The sequence below is a fragment of the Lactuca serriola genome, chromosome 9, assembly GCF_051521515.1.
Source record: "Lactuca serriola cultivar US96UC23 chromosome 9, Lser_US96UC23_V15, whole genome shotgun sequence".
Taxonomy (NCBI): domain Eukaryota; kingdom Viridiplantae; phylum Streptophyta; class Magnoliopsida; order Asterales; family Asteraceae; genus Lactuca; species Lactuca serriola.
The window spans coordinates 182836196-182861695 of record NC_136416.1 but is presented as its reverse complement, the minus strand read 5'-3'; the positions used below and the strand labels follow the sequence as shown (position 1 = coordinate 182861695).

The 25500-nt window shown below is 32.8% G+C and overlaps 2 protein-coding genes across 2 annotated transcripts; one reads left to right on the top strand and one right to left on the bottom strand.

The window, feature by feature from the left end:
• Window positions 1–4396: 4396 nt before the first annotated feature.
• On the bottom strand, window positions 4397–6149 carry LOC145077156 (uncharacterized). The gene is made up of 3 exons (XM_079022929.1): window positions 5942–6149; window positions 5058–5658; window positions 4397–4628 (listed from the first exon to the last, which is right to left on the bottom strand). Exons 2-3 carry the CDS (start codon window positions 5616–5618, stop codon window positions 4491–4493), a joined length of 699 nt encoding a protein of 232 aa, XP_078879055.1. The 5' UTR covers window positions 5619–5658; window positions 5942–6149; the 3' UTR covers window positions 4397–4490.
• A 6256-nt stretch (window positions 6150–12405) lies between these two features.
• On the top strand, window positions 12406–17322 carry LOC145074626 (vacuolar cation/proton exchanger 3-like). The gene is made up of 13 exons (XM_079020974.1): window positions 12406–12712; window positions 12788–12911; window positions 13159–13407; window positions 13519–13586; window positions 13941–13969; window positions 14088–14284; window positions 15062–15274; window positions 15370–15489; window positions 15595–15711; window positions 15781–15834; window positions 16549–16665; window positions 16874–16970; window positions 17054–17322. Exons 2-13 carry the CDS (start codon window positions 12861–12863, stop codon window positions 17074–17076), a joined length of 1335 nt encoding a protein of 444 aa, XP_078877100.1. The 5' UTR covers window positions 12406–12712; window positions 12788–12860; the 3' UTR covers window positions 17077–17322.
• The last annotated feature ends 8178 nt before the right edge of the window (window positions 17323–25500 follow it).

Below are 25500 nucleotides of genomic sequence, written 5' to 3'. Positions count from 1 at the left end.
GAGTCTACGCTGTTTAATGAAACCCTAATTTCTCGGGTTCGGGACATATTTAAAGGCCCTTAGGGCCGTCATTTGCAACTACCAAACCCCAAAGAGAAACCCTAAAAGAGCTAGAGCGTTTGTGAGGGGAAAGGAGCCATTTCTTGATCTTTGTGGTTGATTCTTGGAAAAAGGAGGTGATTCCAGCTTAGAGGAGACCAAGGAGGTTGTGTATCTGTGGATTTCGAGCAAAAGACTTCATCTTTGAGGTATTATATCGCCCCTTTATCTGTTTTGTTGAAGGAATCCATAGATGTAGAGTTTTTATGTCCTTTATTGGAAGGAATTGTGAGAATATGGCCCCTATTCACATTGAGACTTTAGATCTGGACCCATAGTGGTCTAAAGAGCTTATTCTAGCTTGCTTTATGTTGAGCTATGGAGGTAATGAGCTTAGGATGTTATTTTTGGGGCTAAATCACCAAGTGAAACCTCCTAGACGTCCCATGAGTGTCAAGGTTCGAGCTTTACGTGTTTATCAGGCTTGGGAAGGTCAGATCTATGGATCAAAGGAACAGATCTGACCTCAGGAGGTCAATTGGGTTTGTGCATGGCATGAACTCGTCGGGTCCAAGGGCAGATTCGACGATTAGGGTTAGGGTTTCCCGTAAATCACTCAGTGAGTAAAATTGCCGAGTTGGGGGAATGACTCAGTGAGTCATAAGGGGATTAGAGGACTGGAGTTCAAGGCGGAACTCGCCGAGTTGATCTTGAGACTCGGCGAGTTGAGTCGGGGTGGCCCCGCGATTCATGCCAGGTGTGAATCGTCGAGCAAGGGGAGGGACTCGACGTGCCAAGCGAGTCTAGAGAGATAGTGGACACGTGTAGACTCGCCGAGTCGCCCAAGTGCACTTGACGAGTTAGGTTAAAGTTTGACCGTTGACTTTTGTTGACTTTTAGGGTTTGGTCAACAATGGGGCCTTTGAGCCAAAAGAGGGGTAAAATGGTCTTTTACCCTTTTGAGGGTGCCAAGAGAGGGTTGAGTCTAGTCCCGAGAGTTATATTTATGAGAGTATTTACTTTATGTGATTAGGCGGAGGCTAGATCGTATTTCTACCGAGTCAGAGATTTACCGAGATATCTGAGGTGAGTCTTCTCACTATGTCTTACCCGATGTGGTAATTATGTGTGACCGGAAGGTCTTATGTGTATGATGTATATGTGATGTATGCTCTATGTGATGTGTTATGTGATATGAGTATGATGATGTGGACCGGAAGGTCAAGATGATATGGACCGGAAGGTCAACAGAGTTCTAGGATGGAAATCCCCTGAGACACTTGATCGGAAGATCCTAGGGCCTAGAAAGGCGTATGTGCAGTATGTGGTATTTTGGGGAACTCATTATGCATTCGTGCTTACAGTGTTATGTGTTTTGTGTTTCAGGTACTAGCGAGGATCGCGGGAAGGCGCCGACATGATTCGTACACACGCACGCCGGAGTTTATATGTTTTTGATCTTGGGGTTTTGTATTGAGATAATGTGGATACAATGTTTTGAAAAGTGAATGTGAATGATATTATATGTTTTTTTTTTTAAAAGTGAAAAATTGTTTAAAGTTTTACGGTGTTACAAAATTGGTCCCTGCACTTTGTTCCTTATTTTGACACTTTTGGTCCTTGCAATCAATATTTTTACACTTTTTAGGAACCTTTTAATATTTAAAGTTTGGCCACAAAACTTTAACGGTTTGACAACTTTGATCTCTTTTCTAAAAATTTGCTAATTCCTACATCTTTAATTCTTTATCTGTTTTGACACTTCTAATCCTTGCAGTCAAAACTTTTATATTTTTTCATAAAAACATGAAAAAAAACGGTCCGGGGCAAAGCTCGGGCTTTTCATTCTTTCACTTTCTACGTCTGTCATATTTATCGATTCGGAAACAACATTGAAAACTTTTGGCTCCCGCGTAGCGGTGGTAACCTTTCTAGTTTAAAATATGAAATAATGCTTTAATTAACAAAATACAAATCAACCAATTGCCTTAAAAGATAGTAATAAAACTCCAACTGTAGGTTGATATCATTTGTTAATTCTTTAATTATATTTCATGTATTAATTAGTAGCATGCAACCAAATAACAACATAAATGATATCAAGTAGCATTCAATTATATGTTAAAAAAAATATGCAGAGTTATAAAATGGTTTGTTATTTGTTATCTAACCATATTGTATTTAAAAAAACAATAAGTATGTGTCAGCTATGAAAATACATGTATCATAATATATAATGAAAAGAGGAAAATAAGAAAGAAAGAAAAGATGCACCCGATCAAATACATAATGTTTTTACTATCTATTTTTTGCTAAAAGACATCTTCCACAACCCCGAACAAAAGAAAACAATATATTTAAATATTTCACTTTAATCAACCACCATTAAAATCTACACAGGTTCCTATGGCTTAAGGTAATTTGTTTGATTGGTCCCTAACTTATTTTTTTAACTTATAAGGTCCTTATTGTTTGTTTTTGTTAAGCGTTTGGTCCCTACTTTTTATTTTTGTTACGTGTTTGATCCCTGCCTTAACTAAAAAGACTATTATTTAAATAGAAAAAAATGGTGGGGTATGTAATGTAAGGTGATGAGGTGGGGTTGGAGGTGTGTTTATTTAAATAAGACAAAATTGCAAAAATGGTCCCTGTGGTATATATTTTTTAGGGGTTTTAGTCCGAACCACAACTTTTTTGGATTCGTGGTCCTTTTGGACTAGTTTGTATGTAAAAATGGTCCCTCCGAAAATTGAAATGACTAAATTGCCCTCTTAATATATATTTTTTTATTTTTTTCTATTTAATTTAATGTTTTATTGCTAATAAAATGGGGCCCACAGCTCATTCTCTCTCTCTCTCTCTCTCTCTCTCTCTCTCTCTCTCTCTCTCTCTCTCTCTCTCTCTCTCTCTCTCTCTCTCTCTCTCTCTCTCTCTCCTGAACACACACAATCGTTTTTCTTGTTCTTGAAAATACACAAGCTCTTCAACACATAAACACATAAAATTTGGAAACTGATTCACATGGGTTCATATTTTTGGGCGGGATCTATTTTTCGTTTCGTTTTTGGAAATCAATTCAAATGTTCACATGGAAATCAATTCACAGGTTTGCACTTTAACACACACGCACGGACAATAAAAAGGGTGTGAGTCTTCATCTGATCGGGGGAAGAGGAAACAAATCGGCAGCAACGATGGCACCGGAGTGGCTGATGAAATCGTGAGGAGGGGTGGACGTCGATCTCTGGCCACGATTCGCGAAGGAAAAGAAGCATCGGCTTCCCTTGGCTGTTTTTCTGATCCGACGAAAATCACGAACGGAAATGGCAGAAGGAGCGGCGATTCTCAGGTGGTGCTTGGGCTGTTTCATTCGTCAAGGAGGAGGAGTCGAGTCCTTGTTGCCGACAACAAATAGGAGGGGAGTGAAGGGTGTAATGGCAAACGATTCTAGTGGGGCATCGAAGGTGCTTGCTCGACGAAAGGAAGAGACAAGGTAAAGGTGGCAGTTGGTGTCTCCAACGAGCCCTTTGTGGCTCGTTCTTCATCTTTGGCAGCTTTCGGAGCGAAGGAGAAAGTATCCATGTAGAAGAGGGTGTTGGGGTTATTATTTGACAAGAGAAAGAGGTGGAGGAGGGTTGTGGAGGGTTGCTGCACTTTTCCGGCTGCCGGTTTCCACCTCTGGTGGTGGTTCAATGTGAGAGAGAGAGAGGTCCGCTCTTTATTTATTAATTTTTAAAATAGATAAATATATATACGAAATTAAAAAAAAAATGAAAATAAAATCAAAAATAAATACACGAGGGGCATAAAAGTTATTTCAGTTTACCAATGGACCATTTTTACATACAAACTAATCCAAAAGGACCACGAATCCAAAAAAGTCTTGGTTTGAACTAAAACCCCAAAAAAATACATACCACAGGGACCATTTTTGCAATTTTGTCTTTAAATAAATTAAAAAATTAAGGGCAAAATAATGTTTTTAGATAAGTCAGGGATCAAACGTGTAACAAAAACAAACTTTAGGAACCTTGCGAGTTAAAAATAAGTTAGGGACCAAACACACAAATTACCCTAAACCATAGGGACCATTCGTGTAATTTCCGCTAAAATCTAATTTACACATCATTGCAAAACGCATAATTATAAAGTATTAAACTAATTTGGGTTAGATGGGCATTTGTCTCAATTAAAGGGATTTGATTTTACCCTATTTAATTACCAAAATTAATTAAGTTAAGATTACAATTTTACCGCCCTCATATATATATATATATATATATATATATATATATATATATATATATATATATATATATATATATACTTGCAACAAGACTACCAATTTCCACCTGTATGGAAAAACCTAAAGAGGCATTAAGATGGGCATTTGGTTCATAGATTGTTTTTGAGAAAAAACAACAAAAACAAAAGTGTGAATTTGTTGATCTCTATTTAGAAATATTCCTCCATTTATCCTTCAAGTCAGAAGGTGTCCGTGATGTATGAAAAACATGACGACCAAATTCCAAAACTTTCTTCCAAGGGAAGTTTTTGTTGGCTGTAGCTGAGAACTTTTGAACTCCTTCCTGCAACGTTTACAATTAAAGCAGCATCAGCATATTTGACTTTTCTACTTTGCTCATATTTGACCAAAATTTCAAAAACCAGTTATGGTTGGGAACCAAGAAAAGTTATTTTACTTGGAACATAGACCAAAACTTCACAATAACCTAAAATTAACACCACAAATGAAAAAGAAAACTTTTTAGGACCAAAATTGCAAAAAATTAACTATACTAAGGGACCAAAACTGTAATTTACTTTAAATTCTAATGGAATGGAATTGGTGAGCTTTCATGAGCAAGATATTGGAACCAAATGAAAAGGCAACAAGTTTTTTCTTATAGAAGTTTGAACTGAATTCCAATTCCACACAAATCGCACAAAGATTCCTATGCTAATCATTGCACCTTTTATCAAAAAGATTTCCTGTTTACAAAAGTTTTACAGCATACCTTAAGCATATCTTCTTCTTCTTCACTCCATCTTTTACGCTTTCCTTTCAACAATGGTGGTTTTCCATTGAATGCAGTAGTTTTCTTCTCAGAACTCCCTGCTTCATCCTCAACTGGAACCCTTTTAGCATTCATCCCCTGTTCTTTACATGCATCACCATCATAAACAACCATAATCCTACATGTCCTACCATCACAAACACCAGAAAATTCTCCATTCCTGTTAGGAATCCGATCAGTTTCCTCAGATACAGAGGTTTCATGTTTACTTTCACATGGTGAAGAGAAAGATTTAGATTGGTTTTGAGCGATATTTTCACCTAAGAAAGATGACAAAGCTTTCTTTGCTAACATGGCTTTATCTCTCAATTGACATGTTTCTGTAGTCAGTCGTCTGTAAACACAGTAAGGACAACAGAAGTTGCCAGTTTCATTGAATCGAGGGCTGCAACCCATGCAATCTTCATGAACAGATATAGGGCAGCCATTGTCGTTGCAGACCAAAAGCTTCCCGCCTCTCTCACATAGCACACATAGTTCCTTTTCTGTGAAATCCATCATAAAAACGCCTTTGATCTCATCTACTACGATCTAACACAAGCTACACATAGAACATCAATCTGTAAGTAAGAGCAGTTTTGACTTTCAAACTCAAATTATTCGTCTCGCTAAGAAGAACGTGAATTCTGGAAAATTGGTGATGCCTTGTGTTTAATAACATAAAATCAATAGTTTTGACCTAAATCAAAGAATTCATCCGGTTTTCGCATTATGCCGTAACCTAATTTCATCACATTCATACATTCATATATATAAAGCCGGAAAAATAGGAAGAATGAAATGTGAACTATTCGAAACATATGAAATTATTGAGAGAAATTTACCAGAAGACGCCATGGCTGAGTGTTAGGTTGATTCGAATAAAGGGGAAACATACAGTGAAAGGGTTTTAACTAAATTGAAGCAAACTACTTCGCTAAATTCGGTGATAGCAAATTTGATGTGTAAAATCGATCGATAGTAACTTTGTAAGAAGTGGAGTACCCCCAAGTGTTGATGACACCTTTTTTCGGCCGATTTTGAGCTTGTAGATGGCCGGAGTCTATAAATTGGTGAATTTTATTGACTTTTTAATAATCCAATTAATAAACAATGAGCTTACAAACATAATACGAATTTTGGTAATTTGCTTATCTTGATGAGCTTTAAGATTCCGATTTAAATTTCAATATCTTACAATTTTGATCTGACAAATGAAAATATAGAGTCCTAGGTGATCCTATCTTTGTTTTTCTTTACTAGATGAGTTGGTATGGGCAACGCCGGAGACGTTATTCCGATGTAACCTCGTAATAACGCCGTTATAACACGAGGGACACCACATCCGGTCCCCTTTTTTGGCGTTATGGTATCGTGTGTTATCGTGGCAACGGGAAGAAACACAATGTATGTCGTCGATTTTTTGGTAACGGTCAAAAATGAACCGTTGAAGAACGGTCGAAATGTTTAAAAAAAATCTATTTTTTTCAATTTTTACTCACCATATATATACATTTTCACTTCATTTTTTACATACTATTTCTCACTTTATTTTTTACATATCATTTCTCAAATAATTTTTTACACACAACACAATATGGATCAAAACCCCAACACTCCTCCAAACACAAATACATCTCCTCCTCTTGGTTTTGTACAATATGAGTTGTACGCGAACATCCTCAACACTCAAGGCACACTGCAACTTCCAATTTTCGACAACTTTTTCAATCTCGCCTCATCCCTACCACAATTCCCTACAGCCCTTCCACAAAACATTTTCAATACATTCGCTACAATGCAACAAAATACCACACAACGACCACCCACGTAAGAAACGGTACCCGAGACGCAAGGGGAGGAGCCGGAAAAAAACAACCAACAAAGGGAGAGCAAAAAGGAAAGAGAAAGTGGTCGTGGTGGAGCAATCGAAAGAAAAACCTCCAAAATGGTGGATTGCGAAGGAAGCATACGTGTTGGCGGTGTCGTGGTGTGGAACATCAAAAAATCCAACTCAAGGAAACAATATGAGAAAAGTCGTTTTTGGGGAAGCAGTGATCGGGAAATTTCGGACCATTTTGAAGAAGGATGAAAATTATCGCAATTACGATATGTTGAGTAGCAAGTGGACTCAAATAAGCAAGAAGTGCACCAAGTTCAATTCCAACTACAACAAACTTTCCTCTCACAAGCAAAGTGGTGCGAACGATTTTGATGTTTATAGAATGGCGAATGACAAATATCATGTCGAGACGGGTCACATTTTCGAGCACGAAAATATTTGGGAGAATGTTAAGGATGACCCAAAATGGAATAAAACGGACACATTTTCGGAACAATAATCCAAGAGGTCTCGCGGCTCACGTTTGGTTGACATTTCAAACGCGTGCACAAACATCGACCTCAATGCGGACACGGATGAGCTACCGGACAGCTTCAACGACATCGAAGATATCTCCCCGCCTCGACGACCGATAGGTCACGACAAAGCAAGGTGAGCTCAACGACATGCAGAGGAAATCGAAAGTATACTTCAAGAGCAAGCGGAAATTTGACCCCCACAATGAAATCGTGCTTAAAAGATATGAGTTGCAACGTGAGCATCTAGAGTTTCTTCTTCGAGAAGCAGAGGAAGATCACATGACGAAGAATTTGGAAATTCTTCAAACTAACGAAGAGAATATGCCACCGAGACGGATGGAAGTGCTCCCAAAAATGAAGGCGAAGATCGAGCGGAATATTTAGGCAAAGAGTGTATCGTTTTATGTTTTTTAAAATTATTAGGACTATCGTATGTTTTCAGTTAATGTTTTTTTTTCCTTTGTAATGTCATTTTTATTTTTTAAAAGGTATGATTAATTAAGTATTTAATTTAATTATGTTTTATTAACTTATATGTTTTTTTAATAATATTTTGACATACACTAAAAATAATAAACAAATTAAAAACATCAAAAAAATAAAAAATAAATAGAAAATGGTAGGTGTTATCACATGTTATTGGTATTGCTCATTTCTACGTTGGGTGTTATAACATCAAAAGTATGATTATAATGATGGGATGGACATTTTGGGTATGATAACATATAATAACATGTTGCCCACACCCAATAGCCTTATGTAATTGGGTTTAAAAATTTCGTTCAATCAGGTATTACAAGTGACAAAAAATCTCGTAGTACATCATCATCACATACTCATCTCGAGTTAGGTAAAACATCATAACATTCATGTTATTCTCGTTAGTCGTACATATTAATGATGATCATGTTTTTAGATAAAACTTCAAATTTGGTCATGTGTTTGTAAAAGAAAAAATGGGGTTCAAGTCTATAAGCTTTAATTTTGTACAAATCTCCTTATGAGCATGTTTCGTTGTGAGCTTCATATGATTGTAAAACCTGACATCTTTTTTTGCATTGAGATTTTTTTTTACTTTGTTGTTTAATCAAATATATGTGTTTTGGGAAGTTAGTTTAAATTTCATCGCATTGACACTAGGCTTTATATGGAAATCAAGTTGAGGCCCCCTAAAAAAATTCAAAACTTAAAATTGGTAACAAATATCGATAAATTCCCCATATGATCATATTATACTAATATTCACTCATTAGAAATAAACCGAAACTACTATAAGCAACTTTCCAAAAAAAATACATATAATGCATACACTACATAAACCGAAACTACTATAAGCAACTTTCCAAAAAAAATACATATAATGCATACACTACATCCACACATCTTCAAACTATGAGTAAGATGTTCATAATCGTTTTATCCCCTCATGTGCTAGATTACTTACTTGTGTTTTATTATTAAGGCAGCGGAAACAAAATACAAAATAGTTTATCAGGATCCTTAGAGTACACAAGTTAGTCTCTATAATGATTCTTCTACCTTTGCGTGTTAACATATGTTTTATAGGACTATTTTCCACGACTACATCTCTCCGTGTAGTATAAGTAGGATCATAGATGTTTACTATAATATCTTCTTTGTCGTCACAATTATCATTTGAATTGTATGTTTTCATCTACATAAGAGATATTTTCTTGCAATCACAATCCAAGTTATTATTCTTTAGATTCTTCCACAACTTCATTAACTTCATCCACATTCACCGTTACCGATTCTCTATTTTCTTCCTTATTCGATTGAATGTTATAAAAAATGATAGTATTATCTCCGAATACATTTTGCTCCACTTGAACTAATTCATCATTACAATCAAATACTACTTGTTTGATAATAAATCTATTGACAACTCCTCTCATACCATGAAAATTATTTATTTAATTTTTTTACATTTAGAAAAATATGATTCAAATTTTCTAGTTAGGGACATCCTTTTTAAAAAATCAATGTTACTAAATTAACATTTTGTATTATTAATAAAGTTAACATAATTAATGCATGTAGACAAACTCGACATACCCTATATCAATCAAACTAAATATTATACTAACTTATTTATATTATTTGTTCAATTACATAGGTTCACCGTTCCAATTTTTTCAATTGTAATTGTCAATTGAACTGACAGTTAAATGTGAATTATGAGTATGATAGCATGTGTAAGTGTTAATCTCTATTGACTTTGACTTTTGTTGTAGCCACAATATTCAAATCCTGATAGTGTTCCACTAAAACATGAATCTGTAATGTTAATGTGTGTTTCCTTGTGGTACACTTAATTTGGCCCTAAACCTCAAATATAGTTTTAAAAATTGAGGTGAGATTCCAACCTTTAGTGTCGTACATATGTAATGTCTTTTATATTGATATCTAAATAGATTAATAGCATGTAATTGTACCTTAACTAGTGTATTATTATTTTTGTCATATAATCAATATTAAACGAAATTTTCGATTGGAGGCCCACATCGCCTGCACACCCCTAGACCCCATGTCATTTTTAGCTTTGAAATTGAAGAAACTGTTGAGATTGCACAGAATATCCAGAATAATGAACATTTTTTGTTGTTATTGAAGGGCAAATATCATATTAGCCCATTAAACTTGTTGTGTTTGTTTTAAAAGGTTACATAGCTTTTTTTTTGTACATTATGAGAATGAACTATCGTTTCCTATTTTAAAATATCCTTATGTGACCTGACCTGATACCGGGTAAGCCTGTAAAATGTGTGCATTGAAACATCATCAAGTATCAACTTTCTAACCAAGCTATTGACTTGTTCTCAGGAATTAATTCCTTCCTAAAATGAAGTTGGTTATCAATTCAATTCTTTGTTGTTTGATTACATCTTATTCCAATCTAATGAATCAAGTAGGAATTTGTAATTCCTTCCTACAAGCAACTCCATCAAGTCTCAACTTTCTAACCAACCTAATGAATACACCCTTACTAACATTCTTGGATACATCCTTATCAATTCAATTCTTTTTTTTTTTGTTACATCTTTATGCCAAATGCAATGGAATTGATAAATCAAGAAACGTATTCAATGAAATCAATACAGTAGATGTAGAAATATAACAGAAGTTGATGATGAAATTTAGAATGTTTAACAAGGCAATTCCAGAAATTGAATATAAAATAACAGAAATCGAGGTTAGAACAAGATTTCTGGTACAAATCGACTAAAAATCGAGGAGACAAATCGACTTTTGTCAAAGCAGATCAAGTACACAAAATAAAACTGATGATGATGGCTCACATGGTTGTACCAAGAAATCACCCATCTTTTATGATCTTAAGAACAAAAAACTAAAAAACCACCTATCAATCTTAGGATGTGTATTCATCAAACAAGCCCTAGAAATAGAAGAGCCACCATATTCACAACAAACGGAATTCGGCGCCATCATCAATTCAGCGGCACCATCGACGACAATTACGACTACCACCAGTTCGACACCACTATCAACGGTACAACCACCATCTTCAAGGAGAAGGTGCAAAGAGGTGAAGAGGAAGGGCTCACATATCAACAACAATAACACATCATCTCCGCCTCAATCATCTTCGAATCTCAAATATGTTGTGGAACTTTTGGGATGCAGTGATTGTGAATGGCGAAGGAGAATGTTTAATATTGTTTACGTTGGTGATGTCGAAAGAGGATCTGGAGTTTATTGTTTGGAAAGAAGCTTAGTGGGTGTTTGCGAAAACATTTTTAAATAGCTTATTAGCTTTGTAGTTTTTCAAAAAGCTAATAAGCTAAAAAAGTGTTTGTGTATTTAAAAAGCGTTTCTTTTTTATAGGAAAAAAATAAAGTTTTCAAAAAGATGAAAAATCCTAGCTTTTTAGCCATTTTTACTCCTAAAAAGCAGCTTTTTCTTATCCAAACACTTTTTAAAATAACTTTTTCCTAAAAACTATAAGCTAATAAGCATTTTTCTTAAAAATCACTTTTGTGATAAAAAAAAACTAACACAAACATGCCCTTAGAAGGTGGGAGGTGTTAGAAGCACACATATGGATGAAGATGGGTTAATGCCTAGGATCATGTTTAAGTTTTCTTTTTTTCTTTTAATGTTTTTTAATTAACTTATATTATTATTATAATTCATTAACCTCTTATAATGGGTCAAAGGATGATTTCAATAGGTCACATTCTACTTCATTCCCTTAAAGTACAAAAAAAAAATAATTGAGTGACCTTTTAAAATAAACATGATAAGTTTGTTGGCTAATATGATATTTGCCCCTTAAAACCAAATAAACCAACATCTATTTATATCAACTTTATAAGGTTATATATATATATATATATATATATATATATATATATATATATATATATATATATATATATATATATATAACATTACATGTTTAATAATTTACAAAAATGAATTTGGAAAGAATATCAATATTAGTTGTGAATAAACCACTTTTTGCAAGGTTTCTACAAATTATCGTGAATTCAAAAGTGATTGGCCGAAAATTATGTTGTTCAATTAGGAAAGTTGATTTGAATGTAAATTGAATTTAATACATTAATTGACAAATTCCCTAAGAATTTATGGAGACATTTTAGTTTCTTATTTTTTTTTTATTATATTTTTAGATTACATTTTTTATAATTTAATAAAAAAACCAAAAAAACCACAATTGCCAAGTGGATTTAAATGAAATTAAAAAAATATTGACATATTAAATTATGTGATGAAACGTAGAAAAAAAAAACTTTCATTTTATTATTACGATTTAAAATTGTGAATCATATATTTTTTTTTAAAAGAAAATAAAAAAAGAAATAGAACCGCTTTGCCCATCTATATCCAACTAACGACGATAACAAAATTTTGAACTTCGAAGAATGTCATGGGCTCATGGCGATTACCCATAAAATATTGAGAAAAATAAAAACAAACGAATTTGCTCAAAATTAACCCCCTCTATTTGCTCACGAAATCAATTCAAGACACAGACCGCGATCAAGAGCAAAAAAAAAACAGGAACGATTTGTCTACACCAATGTTAGTGAAGGTGGTAGAGGAAAATCGAATTACAGTGATTCAATCAAACTCAATGTTTCGACATGCAAACACGAAAAAGGGGGAAATTCTTTAAGAACAGATAGATACATTCGCATTTAATCTTAGAACCCCCAACCCCATCATGTCTACGAAGATAATATTAGAGGGTATTCACTATTCAGCTAAAATCATTGATTCGTTTTCACTGTATTTATTCGTATATTGGTTTTGGTTGGATTTAGATCATTAGATGGAGCAATTAGGTTCATGGTTTGAGTGAAGACGAATACATTCCAACTTCTAGGTCTTGTAACTATGAGGAACAGTAATACTTTGCGGATTATAGGATTCAATTCCCGTTTAGAAGTAAGTTCTACACTTTTACTCACTCTCATCATCATTCTATCGATCCTTTTTGATTCTATCATTCACTTCATTGCAAGTTTCTCATTGATTCCTGCAAGCAAGAGAAATGAAAATTGGCTACATCTTTCATGACGCATACATATGTTCATCGATTATAAGATGATCAAACTTCTTTCTTTTATCTTATCATATGGATTATGTCGATTAATACTGTAATGAAGCCACCTTCATAGTGTTATGCATCAAGAACTTTTCACAGATGGGAACACCAGATGGAAAGTCAGCAATTGAGCTAACAGATGATAGCAGAGCAGTTCCAGTATCAACAACAAGAAACTTATCTTCACTTAAAAGTAACTCAGAAGATTTTGGCACTAATTATATATGGAAATTAGTGTTTTCCAGTATCAAAGCTGCTTTCTTTTCCGATAAAATAAGTTTTCTCTTACCTTGTGGCCCATTAGCAATGTTGGTTGACCAATTAACCCAACGCCATGTAAGACTTTACTTTATTCATATTCATATTCAGATTTCAGATATTCTATTAATACTTCTTTTGTTGTTCATACTTTTACTTTATTTTTTTTATATGGAATATGATTATCAGGGCTGGGTGTTCTTATTGAGCTTATTGGGCATCATACCTTTAGCAGAACGCCTTGGTTGGGCTACAGAGTAATTATCTACACATTAATATCTCCAAAACTTATGCATTACATCTTATATGTAATTAATATTTTGAAATTACAAACAAACCATTATTTTCACCTGTAATTTTGTTATATGATGGTTAAATTGGAAAAAAGTCTGAAACTTTTATGGTTTGATTGTGAAAGAAAGGTTAAACTGCAAAATTGCAAGCATTATAATCTTATTTATATTCTGTAGTTTTCTGATTAAATATTGAATAAGGTTTACATGGTTTATTAAAAAAGAATTTTTATTTGTAAAAAACTCTCATTGACTATTTGACTTTGTTGAGTCAATGTCCGAAGCTCAATAAAAACACAAATTCCATTTTTTATGCAGACAACTGGTTTTCTACACTGGACCTACAGGTTTGTTCGTCAAATTTGTACATTTTTTTTAATATCTACTTTTCGAAGATATGGATTGATATTGATTATTTGATTTTTCATACATTTGGAATATGTATTTAAAAATTTGAAATTACAGTTGGGAGTCTTCTGAATGCGACTTTTGGCAATGCAACAGAGTTGATAATCTCATTGTTTGCAATGAAGCAAGGAATGTTACGACTTGTTCAACAGTCATTGTTAGGGTCAATTTTGTCCAATTTGTTGCTTGTTCTTGGATGTGCGCTTTTCAGTGGTGGAATTGTTCATCGGAATAAGGAACAAATATTTAACAAGGTTAGACCCTTTTTTTGTTTCCATAAGTGCCATATATCTTATTGTCTGAATGACTGAATGAGGATGATAAATGACCATTTTACCCTTCGTTAAATGTGTAAAACCTGACTTTCTCTATCAAGTCGCACTTTCTGTATTAAGTTAAAAAGAAATTCATATATATAGCAAATTGTCTGAATAAGACTAAATGACCTGTTAGCCTTCGTCTAAATGTTAGCAAAGTTGTAAAAGGTTTTCGATTTAATGGGAAAAGTCTCATTTTCCTGACTTTCTTTATTTAGTTGTTCTTTCGGTATCAAGTCAAAAAGAAACACTCATATACTATTAAATGACCATTTTACCCTTCATCTCTAAATGAAGGCAAATTTTGTAAAAAGTTAAGGACTTAAACTTGGAAAGTCTCGTTTTCCTGACTTTCTCTATTAAGTCAAAAAGAAACACTTAGACATAGCTTACTGTTTGAGTGAAGCTAAATGACCATTTCACCCTTCATCTAAATGAAGGCAAATTTTGTAAGGACTTAAACTTGGAAAGTCTCATTTTTCTGACTTTCTCTATTAAGTCAAAAAGAAACACTCAGACATAGTTTACTGTTTGAGTGAAGCTAAATGACCATTTTACCCTTCGTCTAAATGTTAGCCAATCTGTAAAAAAGTCAGAAGGGACTTTACAGGTAAAGCCTCATTTTCCTGACTTTCTCTATTCAGTCGTTCTTTCAGCATCAAGTTAAAAAGAAACACTCATAATAGTAAATGACCATTTTACCCTTACTGTCAGTCAAATGCTGGAATGAACATGGGATTGCTGTTAATGGCAGTGATGGGCTTACTTTTTCCAGCTCTTCTCCATGAAACACAAACCGAATTACAAATCGGGACATCAGAATTACTCCTTTCAAGGTTTTGTAGTTGCATAATGCTCATAGCATATGCAATCTACATATTTTTTCAGCTCACAAATCAAAAACAAGATTATTCATCCATCAAAGAGGTAAAATGACTAATCACCCTGTTGAGTATTTAAAACAATTTACAATAAAAAAAATTGCTGATATTTTCCCGATAATGATTTCAAAAAAAAAAAAGGATGGGAGACAGGATGATGAAGAATCTGCAGAGATTTCAAAGTGGGAATCAGTTATATGGCTTGGACTTTTGACTCTTTTCATTTCGGTTCTTTCAGAGTACTTGGTCAACGCCATAGAGGTTTGACTTTGACTTTTGTTGGATTGATTTACATGTTTGGTGGTGTGTAGCTTTTGTTGGAAATTGGAATTGGAATTGGAAATGGAAAATGATTGTGTGTGGTAGGGTGCATCTGTTGCCATGGATGTTCCAGTTGCATTCGTTGGTGTTGTGTTGCTTCCTGTTGTTGGAAATGCAGCTGAACATGCAAGTGCCATTATCTTTGCAATTAAAGATAAACTAGTAAGTACAAATTTCACAAGGGCAAATTTGTCAAAAAACTATATTTTTACTTCTTTACTATTTGTGCAGGATATATCTTTAGGAGTAGCAATTGGCTCTTCAACACAAATTTCAATGTTTGTGGTAGGTATTATTATTATTATTATTATTATTATTATTATTAGATAAAACTTCCTTTAACATACTACTATTTTATTTTATTTTTTTGCCAACTAGGTCATTAAAACTTATGAAAATAAGGTTATTTGTGTCATTTAGTAACCATGATTTTGAAATATTTGCATTAAAATGTTAGTTTTGTATCCTAAGATGAACAAAAACTTTTGTTTAGTGAACCTAATTGGCATAAAATGTTTGTTTACTAACATATTTTTTTGGTAAATCTATTGAGATTTTAGTATATTTATTATTGAGTAAATTACACGAATGGTCCCTATGGTTTGGGATAATTTGCACGTTTGGTTCCTAACTTAATTTTTTAACTCGGAAGATCCCTACTTTTGTTTTTGTTGCGCGCTTGGTCCCAGTCTTACCTAAAAAGACTATTTTGCCCTTGATTTATTTAAATAAACACATCCCAACCCTACTTCCACATCACATCACCTTACCTTACCTACCCCACTTTATTTAAAGAAATTAAAAAATCAAAGGCAAAATAATCTTTTTAGGTAAGATAGGGACCAAGCGCGCAACAAAAACAAATTGTAGGGACCTTCCGAGTTAAAAAAATAAGTTAGGGACCAAACTTGCAAATAACCACAAACCATAGGGACCATTTGTGTAATTTACTCTTTATTATTTAATGTTGGAATTAGATATTCTGTTGTGTATTTGCAGATGCCATTTTGTGTGGTAGTAGGGTGGATGATTGGGAGTCCAATGGATCTAAATTTTCAACTTTTTGAGACATCAATTCTTTTTATGACTGTTCTAGTAGTAGCCTTTATGTTACAGGTTTGACTTTTTAGTTGACTTTGACTTTGACTTGACTTTTTTCATTTCCAACTCATTCTTAAAATAAAAATAAAAACATTGTTCGCTTTCACCCCATGAAAATTACAGCGTTTTTAGTTTTTACGGAAAATGTTTGACTATTTGAACTCTTTAAACTTTAAATTTTTGTACAAATCGACTCAAATTTTGCACATTTTTTTTAATGTAGGAGGGAACATCCAATTACTTCAAGGGATTAATGTTGTTGTTTTGTTATATGATTGTAGCTGCGAGTTTCTTTGTACATATAGATCCTGTATCTATACGTGAGTTGTCACTCCTTTTTGTATCTTTATGCCACTTAGGATTGTTTTGGAGTTTTTTTGACTCAATTGATTTGGTTTTGCAGAAGATAACCCTCAATATCCGTAGTTTTAGGATTACATAATCACATCCAATATTATATAATATCTGAAGAATAACGATTTGAAACTCCATTGATGAAATCGTGAAGATTGTAGATTTTTCCATGAACTTGGTTAGATTCAAGTTATATGTAGAGTTTGATTTTGTGTTTGAGCTCTATGATAGTATATATAGTTAACGTGATGATTTTAGCATTACAACACATGTTTTTAGTGGGTACATCTTCGCTTATACAACATTATGATGTAAATTGTCGGGGTTTTACATAGTTATTAAAATCTTTGTTAAGTAACCTATGTAAATTTATTTTTTAAATATTACAATTAGGTCCCTCATCTTTGTCTGTGTATTTATATAAGACCCATAATATATTCTCTATCATTCCAAGTAGAGCTTGAACCTTTTTCTTATGGTGGTTGAGTGCCACCTTTCAATTAACACTTAATATAGTTAGGCTAAAAAATCTATTGAGTTTACTGAATTGAAAGTTTATATATATATATATATATATATATATATATATATATATATATATATATATATATATATATATATATATATATATATATATATATATACACTAGGTGTAAGACCCATGTATTACATGGGTTCGTTTTAAAAAAAAATATGAAATTCTAAAAATTTAAGAAGTTTAAATTTATAAAAAAAAAATTAGAAAAATATTGAATTATTAAAATTAAAGTGTTTTTCTCCTTTAAATTTAAACATATAATTTAGATAAATAAACAAATGAAACTAATGGAGTTTTAATTTTGAAAATTTGGAATTAAAAAGAAAATCAATTAATGAAATTGATATGCATTTATTATTACATTTATTGAAATTAATACATTTAACAAATTATTATATGAAATTTAATAAAAATGAAAACAACCACAAAATGCCATGTGGAAAAAATTTAATTGAAAATAACCACAAAATGACAAGTGGCAAAATCAATGAGAGTGTGCCATGTGGCAAAAAGATTTCCATTTATTAGAGTAGATATATATCCAAACTAGTTTATAACCGTGAAACCACGGCTACAAAATTAATTAAACTTTAATATTAGAACACAAAATTATTAATCAATTATAATCGTTAATTTAAATAAATATGTGAAATTATATCACCTTATAATTTGTATTAATTTTTATTGCATTGTTATTAATTTATTGTAATTAAAGTGAAAATTTTAAAATTTGAAATAGAGAATTAATAGGTTGACAAGTGGCATGCATTAATTAAGAGGTTTAATAGGATGACACATGGCAAAAAAAGAATAAAATGTGTATTAATTAGCAGGCCTAATATAATGACACATATGAAAAGGAGATTAAAAGTATTTTTTTATTAGAATAGAGACTTGTTTTATTTAAAAGATTTGAGTACTATCATAATGCTATAATTTTTGTAATAAAATTTAAACTATTTATAAAATCAAAAAAAAAATATATAGTTCGATCTCGTTTTGAGCCATTATTAACTATGATTTACTAATTCCTTGTGACACCAATAACACTTAGGTGTTGTTTGTTTTTTTTGAGGCAAAATGTCTACAGTCTGCAGACCACATCTGTAGACCTCTGCAGTAGAAGATGTGGACCAAACGTCTGCAGTCTGAAAAAAGAAAACTGTTTATTTTTTTAACATCTGCGAGCTATTAAAATAAACCTGAAATCTAAATAAATTAATTTTTTTAAACTTCAAAGTGATTTTTTAATATTTTTATGATTTTGTTATAAATAATTAACGAATCTAGATCAACTTTTATGTATTATTGTATAAAAAAGTAAAAATAAAAATGGTATGAATTAACGTATATATTTGATAAAAACCAACAACTTTGGTTGTAAAGTTATAACTAAACATTATAATTAGTGATCAAAGAATTTGATACATAAATGGATGGAAATAAACTTCGATTTTTTCATTAAAATTCATTAAAAACGTACCATAAATATTTTCTTGGGAAATTAACGATATTGTATTAAATAATGTTTTACAAAATTTGGCAAAAAAATATATGAATATATTATTATTTTTTTTTCATATTTATATAAACAACTTCAACGACTATTATTTTAATAAATCTTTATTATAAATTTGTCAAAAATATCATGTTTGTATCGTCGAACGTTATTTTTTATTTTATTTTTTTTTTAAGTTTTGTAATTTTTTTTTTTCAAATTGTTTATCATTAACAAAGTTGGAAAAAATATAAATTAAAAAAAAACTTAAAAAAAATAAAGATATATATGTTTTTTAGGCTAGAAGATGTCTGAAAATGTTAGAAGACTCTGATCCACATCTACGCCAAGAAGAGGGCGCGCATACATTTTTAGGTCTGCAGTCTTCAAAAAAACAAACAGTCTGCGAAGGCTAATGTCTGCGTATGGTCTGCGCGGCGTAGACAGAAGAGGTCACGCAGATCTGCAGACAAAAAACAAACACTACCTTATTATAGAATTCTCTTAAATACAAATAATTATTACCTCAACAAATTCTGCAACCTAAAATATAAAAATGGTATATATTAATTTTCGAGAATATTACACTAAAACCTTTAAATTTATCAAAAAGTACGATTTTTAGCCTATAATCATTTATTGGTGCGTTATAACCCTTAAATTTTCTATTTTTTTCAACATATATTTCATTTAGTAGGTTTTGAACTCTATAATCGGTTACCATGCCACATGGCTACCACGTTAGCAAATAGCATCTAATTTGTCGCAATTCTTTAGCTATACGAAATGGTACACAAAACCATTATCGTGAAGGTGCGCCACATTACCCAAAAAATCAATTACTTGCAACTTACTAGCTATAGGAAATGATGTTCATATGAAGTTACTAGTGAGTTTAGAAGGGAGAAGAGGAGTGAGAGAGAGAGAGACATGAAGAAAAAAGAGATTCTGGCCTCTAGTAACTACACTCACGGAGCATTAGAATCACATATTTTAAGGGTGGTGTTTGGAGATAAGTCACATGTGACTTGAGGGTGCCAAGTCACATATCGCGCCAAATAGCCAAGCATTTTGTATAACCTTAATGGTTTTCATGGTTGTTAGCTTCTTGATTTTTAACCCTCTCACCTTGATGTTTTATGTTCTCCACTTTGTCCCTTTATCTTTTACATGTCGATGTAGAAGCAAACATCTCCCGCATCTCGTCATTTTTCCTTCTCACCGCCAATTAGAACATCACTGCAACTTCCTCACCATCGATTAAAACATATCCTCACCGCATACCTCCCCTTCACCCCACCTCTCTTCATCGGAGGGATTCAAGAAGTAAGTTTTAGAAGGGCTGAAACGTTTTTTTTTTTTTCAAAACGATTCAAGAATTAGGTTTTAGATGGTAAACTCTTAAAATCGTAGGTAAAACATAGACATGTATATTTGTTTTGGTTGTTAGAACTCATTCGAAAATTCCAAAGAGCTTTGGATGATGATTCAAAGCATAAAAGATAAGATTTTTTTATAATGATTTGATGTATAAAATGCTAACCAAATTATATATTAAATACTTAAACCAAAATTGCATATTTCAAAAAAAAAAAAAAAAAAAAAAAACAAACAAACAAACAAACATTTTTCTAACCCTTCACCTTCCTTCAAATGGTCTAGCATGGCCTTCCTCCTTATAATATTATAATATCTAATCAATCACTTTCACCAAATTGATCAAACTAACAAGGATCTTCGTACCATTATGCAAGGTACCTTGTGATGGGTTTTGGTCATAAGACATCCTATGTGCTCATACCAACCCTAAAGCTTGGATCTAGGTTTCTCTATTGTACATACTTTGAATCCAAGACTATGAACCCTAATTCTAGCAAATGGAATTCAGAATTCACATGTGAATAGGTTTAAGAACATACCTTGATTGTTATATAGCAATAACAATCTAATTCCTCCTTGAATTGACCTTGGAAAGCTGAGAGTCACAAGTGTCACTCCTCTAATGGCTTACAAACACCATAAGCAAGTGGAGAAGGTATAAAGAGAGAGGAGGGAGGTTAGAATTCGTCCTTAGGACCTCTTGGGAAGGGTTAGACGAATTCCTAAGCCCTAGGGGGTTTATATAGGTGTAAAGATTAAGGTTTTAGTCCTTATCCTTATCTAGTTGCTTGTCCACCAAGCAACCATAAGATAAGTCCTAGAAACCCTTATCCTAGTCGAATTCTAAGGGATTTACGCCTCAAATTCGTTCACCATATATATAAGATAATCCTTACCTTATTTTGTAACTATCACATAATTACAATTCAGCCCCTCTAGTTTAATTAATTACACTTTATCACAAAATTAATTCTTAATTAACTATTGACCAATATTAATTAAACAAATATGATTTCTCCTTCAATATATTATTCTTATAACATATTAATAAATCATAATAACCTCTCTCTCTTTATTTATTTCTCCAATCAAGTTGCTTTGGTGAAGGCAACCCAAAAGGACCATGCACCATCGGGTCAAGTACATACCAAAATAGTTATGGACTTAGACACTAATCCAACAGTCTCCCACTTGGATAAGTCTAACAACTATTATGCGTATGACTTCGGATCCCGATCTGCAATCGTAGCTTTCCAAAGCCGCTGTCAACTCTGATCATATCAAATACGCGTGTCCTTAGATAAGGGATCATATATTCCTCCATTCTAGATATCATATGAGATATGATTTCAAATCATTCTCTTTGTACTACTTCTCGATTTCTGATTTATGACGACTGACTAATTGAACAAATCAAATTAGCCCTAGCCCGGCCGAGCATTTACGTTTGTCATCACTAAACCATCGAGGGGCCCAAAGATATCGCTTTTATTCTACTTTGAATAAAAGGAACGGATAAACTTTGATACAATGCTTGCTTGCACTCACCCACCGAATTACACACAACAATATTTTTATAACACCAAGTTACTGGTGCGTTTACATATTATCAATGTGCAACCGATTTGCAAGATACAACTCACACATCTTGGTTTCAAGAATATAAGATGTTATCGTCTCACCAATCACTCGCGATACAATTCATGGAGTGATCCAAGTGAGCGTGGGTTTGATCCAATGCTCAAATCATATTCATAAGCACTCATGAACGTTGCAGCAAACATTTGCTTATGTCTAATACTCTTTTAGACAATCCACACACCAATTCACGACAGTCTTCATTCATATCTACTTCCAACATATGAATGACTGTGGCCCATTCGAATAATTCGATTATTCTTAATAAACTCAATTATTCTGGAAGTCAAAACATGCAAAGGTGAAACACAAGAATAATACTAATCCCATATGGCCTCAAACCTTTGAGTATAAATAAAACACCTTTTATTTATCACCATATTGATTACTCATTATTTGTCGTTTCGGTTAATCAACTTCTTACTTGAATTCCAACACTTGTCTCATGCTCCTAGCATGCACACAATGTTTACCTATGGTTCTTACTTTGTGAAACAGATCAATTGAACACATTTCCAATCTTTCTCATTTTACAACTCCAAATCCTTTTTCCATAAGTGTAAGAATATCAATTCTTGCTACTTATAGAATATGTTAGATTCTAACACTTTATGCAATGATCCTTTCGTAATTTCACTGCACCAAAGTCACAAAGACTATAGCCAATGACATTACAAAGTCCTCTATCGGAGATTGTTACAAGACAATTCCTTAGATATGATGTCTCTCACTCAAAGTACATTCCTTTGAACATCCTTTCGCATAATAGTTTCTAATGTAAACACAGATTTTCAATATTTACTTCCTAATATGAACACGCTTCCATATTTTCCTCATGACAACTCATTCTTAATAGAATCTTATCTATTCGTAATGATGTCGATATGGTCCATCCAATACCATGCTTCCAACTACTCACAAGCGACTAATCCTCGTCGAACTTTGGATTGTCCTTTGATAGTTGTTTAATTATTTTAGACAAAACCGATTCTAGTCCTTTTTCCCTCTAAATGCGCTAGACATTTGGAAAAATTTTAGAATGGTCAAACATTAAAGCATTTGCAATCGATCCTATACCCGAAGCGTATGGGACACGACGCATAATGTTTTATTTGCTATGTTCTCAAAATTCGAATTGTGAAGAGGGATGCCGTAATCATAATCGAAATTTTAAGAACACACTTTGTACCTTTGACTAAATTTTATTAACATTTCTCAACCTAAACCTTTAGATTTGAAATGAAGCATAATATTCTCTCCCTTAATTATAGCAAAACAACTCTTCAACTATTGCGACTTTGCAAAGTATGACTCATGTTTTCTATAATTAATATTGCTAACCTTGCAATACTTTCTTTAATAATCATACAATCATAACTTTTATGCTCCCACCATCATTATGATTACTATAAAACATAACACTTATGCTCCCACTAGCTTCGACATGTATTCATAAACATCTTAACTTTCATAAAACAATACTTATTGAATTTCTTAAGTTCATGTTTCTAATACTTAGTGCTTTGATAATCCTTTATCAATGCTTCTTGAACTTATACACCTTTACCTTCGATAGTTCATATGTGTGTCTAAACAATTAAGACTAATTGCCAAACCTTACAATTCAAATTATGGAAAGGGATGCCGTAACCATAATCGAATTTGAGAATGCAATTTTACAATCACTATCTTCTTAAAATCTTTCTTAGTGAAAGCATTTCTTCACAATCATTTTCATGAAGGAGGAAATCTTATGACACTTAGATTTAAACGGTGTATGTGTTCCTATCCATGTGAATTTGTTAAAACCAAAGTTTATGACAAATTCAAACTCATATGGACTGAACCTTTTTTAATCTTGATTTCTTGCCTTATGGTAGCACAGCTGCCCACCATGTCTTCCAAGTAGTTAAGCAGCTCACCCTTTCCTATCAATGTACCTTTCATTGATTAAGGTGCTTTGCCTTTTATGCGTTCAAAATGAGAACTCATATAACTCACATGCATAATTAACTCGATTGGATTGGCATAGAAACCAAAATAATGTCATCACGATAGGTTGTAAACCTTAACTTGTGTGCTAGTGATGATCAATAAGGTTTATTTGATTTGTTCTTGAAACCTTTCAAGACCATTAAGACTCCCACTGACTCCTTGACATATACGATTCTCTTGTCAAAACATTTCTTGACAAACAAATATTCAAGAGTTAGTGTAGCTTTTATCAAAACACTTCATAAATTGGTACTAGTTGGTCTTTGTCTTATCCAATACATCACAACTTACCACATTTAATTAATGTTGTAAACCTTTAATACTTTTCACTCATTGTCACAATCTTAACTTTAAGACTTGTTATTGGGACGAAGTATGATTGACTTATTGATTTAACCATTTCTTCAATTCTTGATTCCTCTTCTTAGACATACAATTGTACTAAGACTCACTTAGAGGATCAATTGAGATATGGTTCTTAATCATTAAGACCTATCATAAAGCATAAAAGCTACTCTCCCTTCTTCTTAGAATGGAGAAACTTTTATCTTTCTGCCTTCTTGATTCTTCTTATTCGTTCTGCTATTGATTTAAACTTTTTCAATCAACTAAGAATTACACTTAATCTTATAAGTATAATCACATTTACTAGACTTTTAGTAAATCATGACGAATATCTTTGTTACTCTTATGGTGGACTTTAATCAACACATAACTTTGTGTACTCGATCTCCTAGTCCTCCACTTGACTCTTTGTCAATGAATTAGTCTAATTTCCAAATACGAAATTTCTCATTCATCGTGCATCCACGTTGCATGATTCCAAGTTTCTGTCCAATTGAAACTTGGGCGATGAGAAACTCTCCCTATTCGGTAAATTCTCGACTTTCCATGAATAACATAAGAATCAAATCCATTTGTTGTAGAAAAATGCAAACACCAATTTTCATAACGATTTCATTGCAAGGAAATAAACAAACAAATAAATAAGTCAAACGAAAATTTATTTTATTTATAAAGCAGCGGAAAACATTTGTCCTTACAATGCAAAATCCATTGAAAACTATGTATTTCAAAAGAAAATTTCTAACAACTCTATCATAACTATCTAAGTTCAAAATCTAATATTCAAGTCCATGCGATCAAGATCCATTCCTTGTGATTAGATTCTTCTTGCTCTTTCACCAAGCTTCCTTTCTTTTCACCGATCCTGCAAAACATTCAAATGCAATCTTATCACATCATGTATTAAGAATCAATGAATAGGAACTTAATGGAGTTAGATAGTGGTTTTTACCTGAAGCGCAACCATACTCTTTGACTCTCCCATCTTTTGGACTCTTCAGGCTCTTTTGGCAGACTTGTATCCAACGTCCTTTCCTTTGGCAGCAAACACAGGTCGGTTCTCCTAGAACGTCCTCGGAAGTATGGTCGGTTGACTCTCCCA